Source organism: Plasmodium falciparum, assembly GCF_000002765.6.
Source record: "Plasmodium falciparum 3D7 genome assembly, chromosome: 10".
In the NCBI taxonomy this organism is placed as follows: Eukaryota; Apicomplexa; class Aconoidasida; order Haemosporida; family Plasmodiidae; genus Plasmodium; species Plasmodium falciparum.
The window spans coordinates 285,001-297,500 of record NC_037281.1 but is presented as its reverse complement, the minus strand read 5'-3'; the positions used below and the strand labels follow the sequence as shown (position 1 = coordinate 297,500).

The window sequence follows — 12,500 nt, the reverse complement described above, 5'->3', positions numbered from 1 at the left end:
CAGGTTTATTATTCGAATGCTTTGATGAATTTTTATTGATATCGTCATTTTTATCACTCGAATTATTTTCGTTTTTTTTTTTTGTTTTAATAATAGCTTTTATATTTGGATTTAGTAATTTTTTATTTTTTTGTTTAATAATTTTTTTTTTTATATCTTTTATGTTTATATTTTTCTGAGGAAGATTTTTTAAATTATTTTTGTCTTTTTGTTCTTTTTTTTTAAAACAATCTTTAATAGCTTCATTATATTCATGAGCAATTTCTTTTTCTCTTTGTTGTAATTTATTAAAACTATAATTATTATTCATATCATAATTTTCGTCATATTCTGTAGGATAATCCATACCATTTAAAATATCATACATGTTATTTTCATTATCCAAAGATGAAACATTTTCTTTATTATTTGAATTCTTTTTTAATTCTAGCTGTTCAGATAAACTTAAAAATTTATTATCTCTTTTAAACTCGGGTAATTCCTTTAAGATTTTTTCAGCATCCTTTTCTTTAGAACTCCTGGTGTCCTGTTCAATTTCTAAAATGCCATCCTCTGTGTACTCTTGTTTATAAATATGAGTTTTCACAAAATTCATTATGCTTTCGATAAAACAAAAATATAATTATATAAATACATTCACATATATATATATATATATATATATATATATATATATAAATTACTAAATAAGTATTATATTATATTATTTAAATTTAATACATACTACATATGTATAATATGCACACGTCATTTTCCCCTTATATGTAATAATCTTCCATGGGAACATTTTGGCCATATCCAAGTCTACTTATTTATAAACATAATGATATATATATATATATATTTTATATTTTAAAAAAATATAAATAACAGGTTTATAAGTAATATATCACTATAAATATATATATATATATATATATATACTTAATTTTTAAATTATGTTTATTTTGTTTTTACATTATATTACGGATTCCATAATGATAAATATATAAAATAAATAAATATATCTATATCCATATATATATATATATATATATATACTTACAAGAGAAAAAAAAAATATATTAAAAGGTATTTTATATTTGAATAATTACTGAACTTTTATTTTTTTATTTTTTTATTTTTTTATTTATTTTTTTTTTTATTTTATTTTATTTTTTTTTTTTTTTCTCTGCATATTAATTTGTATGCAATAAATTTAAATATGTTTAAATTTATTTGATCATTAATATTTATTAATATGGAAAAAAAAAAATATATAATTATATTCAATTCTTTTTTGTTTTATAATGTTTAGGTAAATTTTAAAAATATATATATATATATATATATATGTTCTCTCTGTATATATAAAAGAATGTATATACGGAGTACCACCTTTTATGCATAAAAACATAATATATAATATATAATATAATATATTTTATTTTTATGTATATTCTTAAGTTGTAATATATATAATATATATATATATATATATTTTTTTTTTTTTTTGTTATGTTTAAAAGTTTAATTTATATCTACAACATGGACATGTTAAGTTAAATTTAAACCAGTTCTTAACACATTTCCAATGGTATGTATGTAAACAAGTTAACTTAATACATTTATCATAGTCCTGGAAGTATTCAAAACAAACAGCACATTGTTCGTTTATTAAATTACTCTTAAGTGTTGATGTTGTTGTATGTAATTCCCTTTTTCTGTTGATATGGTGATAATTCTCTTTATTTTTACTATCATTATTTTCTAACGAATTTTTAGTATAATTATTTTTAAAGTTTTTATTAAAAATATATTTATGTTTTGTTAACTGTTCTAAAAGCTTTTCTTCTTTTTTATGATTTTCTCTTATATTTATATTCGAAGATGGAAATAATCGTAACAGGGAATCAGAATCTAAATGTTGTAAAATGTTTAATATGGCATATGGTTTATATTCAAACGGTAAAGATCTGATATAATTAATAGACTCCTTTGATATTACATCAAAGAATGTTGGTTTTATACAACCTTCTGTATAAATAAATGTATTACAACTAATTCTTCCTTTCCCATATTTTATATTTACTGGATCGATACCCATGATTTTAAATTGCACACCTTTATAAAAAAAGGTATCATGGATCGAATATACATTTAAATAATGTCTTTCGATATATGGTTTTACATAATCCATGAACAAATCGTAATTATATGTGGTTGGAAGTGTGTCATACATTGGTACGATGTGGACATTTTTGTATTGTTCATAAGTATCAACACTTAATATTATTTCCTAAATAAAAAATAATAAAATATAATAAATTTATATAATAAATAATACATGGAATTATTTTATTATTATTATTTTTTTTTTTTTTTTTTAATATATTTTTTTTTTCTATATGAACAAGTCAGGTAAAAGTGATGAATTTTATTTTATTTTATTTTATTTTATTTTATTTTATTTTTTTTTTTTTTTTTTTTTTTTTGTTGTTGGCTAACCGTATTTTTATCAATGAAACCAACATTTACATCCGAATCAATTTTCAAAGTGAGGAATGTAAAATTATTTATGAGAAACAATTTTCCGGAATAATATAATTTATTTTGATTTTTCCTAAAATATTGTTTTAAATAATTCATTAAAATTTTATCTACTGCGACATTTTCTTTTTTATTTTTTTTCACTTCTCTATAATTGTTAATATTGGCTACTTCGTCATAGTTAGTATATTTGGCTAACTGATCATAATTATTACATTTGTCTACCTGATCATACTTATTACATTTGTCTACCTGAGCACAACTATTAATGTTGGCTACATCATCAGAACTATCAATATTAGTTAATTGATCATCACTATCCTTTTTTTCTGTGCCATCCTTTGTTGATAATTTATAAGAAAAACAATCCAATGAATATGATACGAAAGAAAATGCTTCATGAAAAATTTGATTACTTTTTTTAAGTAAATATTTTTTTATGGACCCAAAATATTTCTGACATTTTTTTTCATATTTTTTATAATTTTTATCTTTTATAATTAATATGTGTATTTTTCTTAAATTATCAACATATTTTCCATCAGTATAAATTAAAGTATCATGACTTAATATTCCTGTAGAAGGGACACAGTTTATAATAATATAGTCAGTATTATTATGAAAATTATTTTTATATTCAAAGGTGGGTTTTTGTTTTTCATTATTTGATATATTATGATTATCTCTATTTTTTGTTTTTATTGTTTCCTTTTTATCATGTGTATTATCTGTATTAGTTTGTTCTATATCAATATTATAGTCATGTGTTTCTTTTTCATCATCATTTATATTATTAACATTTGAAGTATTATAATTTTTATAATTTACGCATTCTTCATTTGTAATACAATTATTTATTTTGTTATTTATTTCATGTTCTTTTTCTTTCATATCATGTTCGTTTATATTTATAATAAAACCTTCATATAAAATACATTCCTCATTAATTAACGAATTGAGTTTCTGGTAAAGTTTCGTAAAATTATAAACATTTTTTTTTATAGGTAATATGTGCACCTTCTCCAAAATATTTTTTTTCTCGATAACCTGTTTTCTTCTTTTCAGATTTACATTGTTTATGAAATTTATATGTTTACTTGTACTACTTCTATAGGAATTCATTTTCTATGATCATAAATTTGTAATCACCCGTATTAATATATAAGCACCGTTATATACATATATATATATATATATATATATATATGTAAATATTGATGTTATTATTTTTTATTAAAAAATTTGTATATGCACCTACATATAATTGTCATGAAATCATGATTTTTAAAAATACATATTTTTTTAATTTTATGAAAAGTAATAAAAAATAAATAAAATTTGTCTAATTGTTTATATATATATATATATATATATATATACATGGCTTCTATAAAAATATTCGTCTATATATATAATTCTTTTAAGAATATGTATGTGCCAAAAAAATTAAAAAGAAAAAAAAAAAAAATTATGAGTTATACAAATAATTTGTATACCTTTCTAACATTTGGTACACTTTTGAAGAAAGAAATATAAGAAAAATTCATATATTTATTATAATATGTTGTAATATATGTATATATATATATATGTGTGTATGTATGTATTTATGTATGTATAATATAGGATAGTATAGAATGAATACTAAAATAAAGAGGTATTATATTGATAAAAATGTAACATGAATTTTATGGAAAATAAACGTATATGCATGTATAATTTTTTTTTCTTTTTTTTGAGGATGGTACTATATTTTAATTATTATTTTATGTATACTCCATTTAAATGTATAATATATATATATATTTTTTTTTTTATTATAGGTAATAATAACAAAAATGATAGTATAATTTTAAAATTAAAGTATAAAAATTTTCAATATTATATTTCTTAGTAAACAACACATGCATTTATTATTATTTTATTTTACTTAATTTTTTTTCTTAAGAAATCATTTTAAAATAAAAATAGAATATATAAAAATATAAATATGAGGGAAAATGTTGTATATACATATATATATATATATATATATATATATATATATATATATATACATATAGTTGTATATAATGTCTATAGGATGAATATAATATATAAAAAGACATGTAATTAATAAATATAGAAAGGAATATTTAAAGAAAAGGAATAGATGAAATTATATATTATATGATAGAAAAATTATATATTTTTTTTTTTGAATCTACATTCTTTTGAATTGTGTGTAAAATGAATTTCTAATTTTAAACATTCTACAAATATAAATATATATATATATATATATATATTTTTATATATTTACATCATTCTTATTAGAATTAACCTATATCCCATATATTGTATTAAAAAAATATGAATTTAAAATTTTTGATTTATTTTTTTAATTATATATATTAATTTATTTATTTTTATTTTTTCCTAATAAAATTTATGCAGTTGTATTTTTATAAATACCGTTGCTTATAAATAGATGCACCATCTGCCTATATAAATATATATATATATATATATATATATGTTGTATACACATATATATACATATATATTTATATATATATTATATAATTGTTGAATAAGTGTAGTTGTGGAAAGAAGTTGTACATAAAATATTATATAACAGATTTTATTTTTTTTATTTTTTTAATTTATTAACTTTATATAAAAATGGACAAACCTATTTTTCTGACCACATATACATATATATATAATATATATGGTTGTGTTTATTGAGGATTGAATATAATATTTTGATATATTTTTATTAATTTATATATATATATATATATATATATATATATATATATAAATATTATATAGGAGAAGAAAAAGTAATTTTATTAAATTCTTATTGTATATTACTTTTTTTTTTTATAATGAAAGGAAAATATTGGAAAGTAATATAAATATGGATGGGAATATCATATATACCATAAGTATAAATTTATAGATATTCATACATACATACATATATATATATATATATATATATACTTACATTTTTGTAAATATTTTAAATATAATGATATCAAGTGAAAAATATTATTTAGACTAATTATTTGTTATAATTATATTTATATCACAATTTAATTAATATGAATTCATAACATTTTGTTGAGAAAGAAAAAAAAAAAAAAAAAAAAAAATCTTCAAAACATATTTGTGTGCAATCGTGCAGGTGTATCAACAATATTGTATAATATACATATATTAGAGATAATAAAAAAATGTAACATGTTAATTAAAAATTCTCCTATATAAATATATAAATATATATATATATATATATATATATATATATATATATATGTGTAATAAAAAGTGTTTAAAAATAAAGGTCCCATTATTTTCTTGAATATAAAAAATTGTAAATATATTTTTTTTTTTATACATTAGTGTTCATTGTTTAAACGTTATAGACAATTTAAGGTATATAATTTTTTTTTATTTTTTTAATAAAAATGTTTAATGATGATTAATAATATGAGAAATGTTTGGTTATGATTACAACTTTTATCATCCTCTAAAAATTATACATATATTATATATATATAATATAATATAATATAATATAATATAATATAATATAATATAATATATATATGTATTTTTTTTTTAATATAAAAATTCTTATACATATATATATATATATATATATATATATATTTTATGATATCTTTAAAAATATGTATAAAAAGGGTTATTTTTATATTTTATAAAAAAGTACAATGTGTGAAAAAAAAAAAAAAAAAAAAAAAAAAAGAAATATAAAATAAATATAACATATATGTATATATTTATTTATATGTATATAATTTATACATGGTAAGTATATATTTTTCTTAAAAAAAAAAATAAATAAATGTACACATATATATATATATATATATATATATAATTCCATGCTATAAAAACAATACAAATTATGAACTGTCTGATCAGAAAAAAAAATTAAAATTATGAGAAAATATTAAAAAAAAAATAAATAAATAAAACATTTAAATGTATATATTTTATTATTTATGGATAAAGGACAAAAGTTGTATATCAATAAAATAACACTATTAAACATAACGATAAATAAATATATATATATATAATATATATATATATGTATAATATATATATTTTATATTTGGTTATACAAAATGCTGGACTCAGATGCTGAGGTTCCTCAGGAAGTCTTAGCTGAATATGAAAAATTATTAAAAAGGTCATATACTGAAAATTTTGACGAGTAATAAAATTATATAAACATATAATATATATGTATATCATATGTCTTTTTTTTTTTTTTTTTTTTTTTTTTTTTTTTTTTTTGAATATTTTCTTCAAATTGGAATTATAAAATAAACTTACATTACAATATTCTTATATTATACATATTGTACTTATTTATTTTTTATTTTTTCCAAAAGTTTATATAAGACAGATTTATTAAAAGTAATAGGAAAAGATGGTTACGGATCACATATCGTTCTTCTCATTCCGTGTTTTATAGTAGCTGCTGGAGCGGATCCTGAAAAAACTCTGTAAAGATATATATAAATATGATAATATATATATATATATATATATATATATATATATATATATATATATTACATATGTGTTCTATATTTCATTATTATTATTATTATTATTATATTTATTCATTTTTGTAGGAGATATGCAATATTGACGTTAGATCCTATTGTCAAAGAAAATTATGTTTTAATATTATGTGAGACACATACAAATTGGCTAACAGATGCTGTATATGCTTATGCTAAACAATGTAAAAAATTAAATAATAAAAATATTATATTTATTTTTCACATTCTAAACATAACACAAATATATACATATATGTATATATATATATATATATATATATATATATATATATATATATATATATATTTATTTATTTATTTATTTATTATTTTATTTTATTTTTTTTTTGTTTTATTTGTAGGGTATGATACATTACCCAGGAAATACAAAAAGAATTTAAAAAACTTATATCTGGTTCATAGTGGTTTTTTATCAAAAACTCTTTTGACCATTGTAACTCCATTTATATCCCCAAAATTTTGGAAGAAGGTGGAATATATAGAAAAGTTAGAAGATTTATTTTTAAAATTAAATATAAAAGCATCAAAATATTTAAAATACTTTCCTTATATTGTTCAAAGAAATGAAGAAGTTATGTTAGGTGGTCAACCTATATCTCCATTTGGAGCTGACTTAGAAATATTATGTCAAAGATTTGGTAAAAAATATTTACATTTTAAACATATACCATCAATTCTTATAGATTTCTTAACACATTTAAAAAAACCAGAAATAATTAACACGAAAGATTTATTTAACTTACAAGCAGATGCTGCAACATTATATGGTATTGTTGGAGATATAGAATATGGAGAACCAACAACTGATTTTAATAATATTCCTTCTCTTGTTTGTTCATTCAAACTTTTTTTAAATACACAAAAGCATGGATTGTTAGGAAAAGATGCTTTTTCAAGATTACATTATTTAAAAAGTACTTCAGCTTCAGATAAAGTTATTAAATTGAACTTATCAAAACTATATGAAAAATTATCACAAGGAATTAAACAATGTGTTCTATGTCTTTTACATTTTTTTAAAACAATTTCGGAACATGCTAGTGAAAATAATATGACCATACTAGCACTTAGTAAAATTTTTGCCCCTACATTTTTCAGATCAAAAACTCCCAATGCTATATTTACGGAATGCATTTCGCTAGCCAACAAATGCATGCAAATGATAATACAAAACCCGGACATATTAATGGTGACATATCAATAAGTTTTAATTGATATATATATGTATATATTTATATATATGTATATATTTATATATATTTATATATTTATATATATTTATATATTTATATATATTTATATATTTATATATATTTATATATTTTTATATATCTCTTTTGATTTTATTTTTTTTGCAGAATCCGGAAAAGTACAACGAACAAAGCAGTGAAAGTATCAGCAGTTATGAAAGTGGTAGCGAAAATAATTTAACAGAAGATGAAGATAAATCTGATGAAAACAAATCTGATGAAAGCAAATCTGATGAAAGCAAATCTGATGAAAGCAAATCTGATGAAAGCAAATCTGATGAAAGCAAATCTGATGATAGCAAATCTGATGAAAGCAAATCTGATGAAAGCAAATCTGATGAAAGCAAATCTGATGATAGCAAATCTGAAGAATGTAAGGACGAAAATAACAAAATAAATAACGAAAGTGATGAAGATTCAAATGAATCTTACAGTAGTAAAGAAAGTAGTAGTAAACCAAGTTCATTAGATCAAACTTCTGAATATTCTTCTTCTATTCTTTCAGATAAAGTAATAAAAAAGAAAGTAAGCATAAAAAAAAGTACATCAAAAAGGTTGTCATTTGATCATTCAATTAAATCAGAAAAATCGGGGGATTCCAAAAATTCATTTTTAAGTGAAAAGACAGATGAACAGGATGATTCCTATGAAGATTCAGAAAAAGAAGAAGAAGGAAAAAAAAGCAAAAAAGAAAATTTAAAAAAGGAGCCTTCTAGCGATAACTAAATAAAAATTAAATGTAAGAATATTATATACATCCAAAGTAAAATATATAAATATATATATGTATATGTTATTACATAATTAATAATTAAATTAAGACAAACATTTTTAATATTAGACAATAATAATTATGTGCAAAGAGGAAAATTAAAAAATAGTTCTCAAATAAGTGTATTATATATATATATATATATATATATATGGATACATTCCTTTTCAGATATTTTTTTTTGAAATTAAAAAATTATATATATCTATATATATTATGAAATATTTATTAATTTTAAAATTATACAAAAAAAATATTATTATATTTTTATTATCTTTATTTTTTTCGTGAACACATATATAAAGTATTTATATAAACTTTATTAGAAAATTCGGTATTATTATTCTTATTTTATTTTATTTTATTTTATTTTTTTTTATTTTTTTGATTATTTTTATTATTATAATTTTCATACTTATTTTTTTTTAATTATATAATATTTTAAAAATAATGCATACAATATTTATCAAACTATGTCAATATATTATTATGTATATCTTACATATACTACTACATATATTTTTTAGTTCTGAATATGTATTACACATACGTAATTTTATTATATATGTATGTATAATTTTTTTTTTTTTTTTTTTTTAAGTTAATATGATTTTTATTATAAATTATTATTAGTGGTTTTATAAATCGTTGTTATGAAAAAAATATTAAAACAGCAGTAATCTTCTTCTTAGCAATTGTCATTAGTCTAGTCTACGTAGAAAAAAAAAAATAAATAAATAAACCAAAATAAAGAAATAAATTTATAAATAATAATATATATACATTCCCATTGATATGTGTAATATTAATAAATGTCTAATATTTTATCACGTATAATATAAAAAAAAAAAAAAAAGAAAAATATGGCTGGCTCATCAAGTGAAATTAGTGAATCCTTAAATGGTTGGATGAACAACAATTCTTCTATTGTCTCTTATGTCTTAATAAATGCTGATGGTATATAAAAAAAATAAACTAGAAATATTAGGATATATTCTAAGATAACTCTTTTTATAATTATATTTAAAAGAAAGAAAAATGAAACATATAACGTTCTATAAAAGGATAATGCTATACAGAAGATAATTATAACATTTCACATAAAAACTTAACCTATTATACACATAAATATATATATATATATATATATATATATATATATATATATATAAATATATTATTTATCGTATTTCTTTATTGAAACTTTATTTTTTATTTTATTTATTTTTTTTTTTTTTATTTTTTATTTTTTTATTTTTTTTTTTTTTATTTTTTTATTTTTTTATTTTTTTTTCTTTATTAAGGAATTCCCTTAAAATATAACGAAGATGTTACATACGAACATGCTGTCAAACAGGCTTCCTTATTTTCGTAAGTATATTCATTTATTTTACAAAATGTTTATATATAAAAATTATGACCATTTTTTTTTAAAATTATTTAGAGATTTATTAACAAAAACAAAAAAGTGTGTTAAAGAATTACTCCCACAAGAAGTAATACATAAAAATATAACATAAAAATGAAATTATTTATCAAAAAAGGAAAATATGAACATTAATAAATAAATATATATATATACAAAATAATAAATTTATATGTAATGATGAACATTTTTATTTTATTTTATTTTATTTTGCTTTATTTTGCTTTATTTATTTTTCTTTCTTTTGGTAGAATGAATTTATTAGTAATTTACGCATTCGAACCAAAAAAGAAACAGAATATATTTTATGTAATCACGGTGATTATTCTTTAATTACACATCAAAATTGCAAGGATATGCAACATAAGAAAAAAAAAATAAAAACCTGACACCGAACATTTTTGTTCATATTAAAAGGTGAGTACACACATATATGTGTATATAAGATATTTATAAGATATTAAAAATCACCCATATATAAATATAAATAAATAAATATATATATATATATATATATATATATATATATAAATATATTTATTTATTTATTTATTTATTATTATATATTATAAGTAATATCCTTTATGCTTTATAAGTCTAATATTTTTTTAATTCTTCTTTTTTTTCTTATCCTTTTTTTTTAAGTCTTTATTAACTTGATAAATCTCATCATCACTGTATGTTGCATTTTTATGCTCATGTGAAACATTTAATTGTGAACTAAATATGAATTTGGTAATTATAGATAAAATAAATGTTAAAGCAAATTCAAAAAGTAATTGAATAAATATATCACTCCTAAATGATTCTTCCTTTATTAATATAATCCTTCAAGAAAAAATAAAATAAAATAAAATATAATATAATATAATATAATATAATATAATATAATATAATATAATCAGATAAATATATACTTTATTTTTTTTTTTCTTTTTTCTTTTTTCTTTTTTTTCTTCTTCTTCTTTACCTATTCACAAGAGGTAATATGAAAGTGAAGTAAACGAGTAAAGAATTAACAGCATTGATTTTTGTTTTACCGGATGTATTTTTCATCCACATGAACAATAGACATGTTTTAGACAAATTGGAAAACTATCAAAAAAAATAAGCCAAAATAAAATATATACATATAGATATATATATATATATATATATATATATATATTTTTTTTTTTTTTTTTTTTTATAATATTTTTAAAAAAATGTATATATTGTAACTTACCAAAAATGTATTCGCCGATATGGATCTATAAATATACTTCAATGAAAATTCCAATGATTTTCCCCCTGTAGACATTTTATACGTTAATTTAAAAATATATAATAATTATTCATACTACAAATAAATATACATATTTATAAATATATATATATATATATATATATATATATATATCATACCTATAAGAAAAGGGAAAAAATTGGTTGCTAAAGATTCGTAAAAGCCCCAACTTAGTCCTACAGATAATATTCTCTCATTCAAATTAATAGAATTTGTGTGCCTACAAATGAAATATAAATATTATATACATATTATACATGTGTGTATTAATGTTTTACAATTAATTTTCATTTACTTGTGTGATAAGATATAATATATTCCTGCCAAATCAATTATATTCGCCGACTCTTGAAATATTATCTAAAAAACAACATAAATAAAATATTTCAGGGGAAATTTATACAATGTTGTTGTATATGGTATATATATATATATATATATATATATATATATATTTTATTTTTTTGGGAAATTACATTAAAAAGGTTCATGCTTTGGAAAAGCCCAATGGAACAAAATGCTAAGGCAAATAACTGAAAAAAAAAAAAAAATAAATAAAATAAAATAAATATATGTAATCAAGCCATTAAAATCGTTCACATAAAAAATTATGCGACAGGTTTTT

The 12,500-nt window shown here is 18.2% G+C and overlaps 5 protein-coding genes across 5 annotated transcripts in view; 2 read left to right on the top strand and 3 right to left on the bottom strand.

The window, feature by feature from the left end:
- PF3D7_1007400 (conserved protein, unknown function) overlaps positions 1-595 on the bottom strand; it is a gene marked incomplete at both ends in the record, with an annotated part of 660 nt that extends 65 nt beyond the window's left edge. Inside the window, one exon of the mRNA XM_001347322.2 lies at positions 1-595. This exon is cut by the window's left edge and continues 65 nt beyond it. Within this exon, the coding sequence (XP_001347358.2) occupies positions 1-595 (595 nt within the window).
- A 906-nt stretch (positions 596-1,501) lies between these two features.
- Positions 1,502-3,651, bottom strand: PF3D7_1007300 (RING zinc finger protein, putative; the record flags this gene model as incomplete). The annotated part of the gene is made up of 2 exons (XM_001347321.1): positions 1,502-2,278; positions 2,488-3,651. The coding sequence occupies 2 exons, from the start codon at positions 3,649-3,651 to the stop codon at positions 1,502-1,504; spliced, it is 1,941 nt and encodes a 646-aa protein (XP_001347357.1).
- A 3,023-nt stretch (positions 3,652-6,674) lies between these two features.
- On the top strand, positions 6,675-9,118 carry PF3D7_1007200 (rho GTPase-activating protein, putative; the record flags this gene model as incomplete). Its single annotated transcript, XM_001347320.2, has 5 exons — positions 6,675-6,763; positions 6,945-7,058; positions 7,191-7,303; positions 7,484-8,331; positions 8,501-9,118. 5 exons carry the CDS (start codon positions 6,675-6,677, stop codon positions 9,116-9,118), a joined length of 1,782 nt encoding a protein of 593 aa, XP_001347356.2.
- Positions 9,119-10,027: 909 nt separating this feature from the next.
- PF3D7_1007100 (roadblock/LC7 domain-containing protein, putative) lies at positions 10,028-10,979 on the top strand (the record flags this gene model as incomplete). Its single annotated transcript, XM_002585355.1, has 4 exons — positions 10,028-10,121; positions 10,469-10,535; positions 10,609-10,660; positions 10,842-10,979. The coding sequence occupies 4 exons, from the start codon at positions 10,028-10,030 to the stop codon at positions 10,977-10,979; spliced, it is 351 nt and encodes a 116-aa protein (XP_002585401.1).
- Positions 10,980-11,198: 219 nt separating this feature from the next.
- Positions 11,199-12,500, bottom strand: part of PF3D7_1007000 (transmembrane protein 147, putative) — a gene marked incomplete at both ends in the record, with an annotated part of 1,726 nt that continues 424 nt past the window's right edge. Inside the window, 6 exons of the mRNA XM_001347319.2 lie at positions 11,199-11,418; positions 11,561-11,685; positions 11,816-11,880; positions 11,995-12,095; positions 12,171-12,235; positions 12,352-12,408. Of these exons, the coding sequence (XP_001347355.2) occupies positions 11,199-11,418; positions 11,561-11,685; positions 11,816-11,880; positions 11,995-12,095; positions 12,171-12,235; positions 12,352-12,408 (633 nt within the window). The remainder of the gene's footprint in view (positions 11,419-11,560; positions 11,686-11,815; positions 11,881-11,994; positions 12,096-12,170; positions 12,236-12,351; positions 12,409-12,500) is intronic.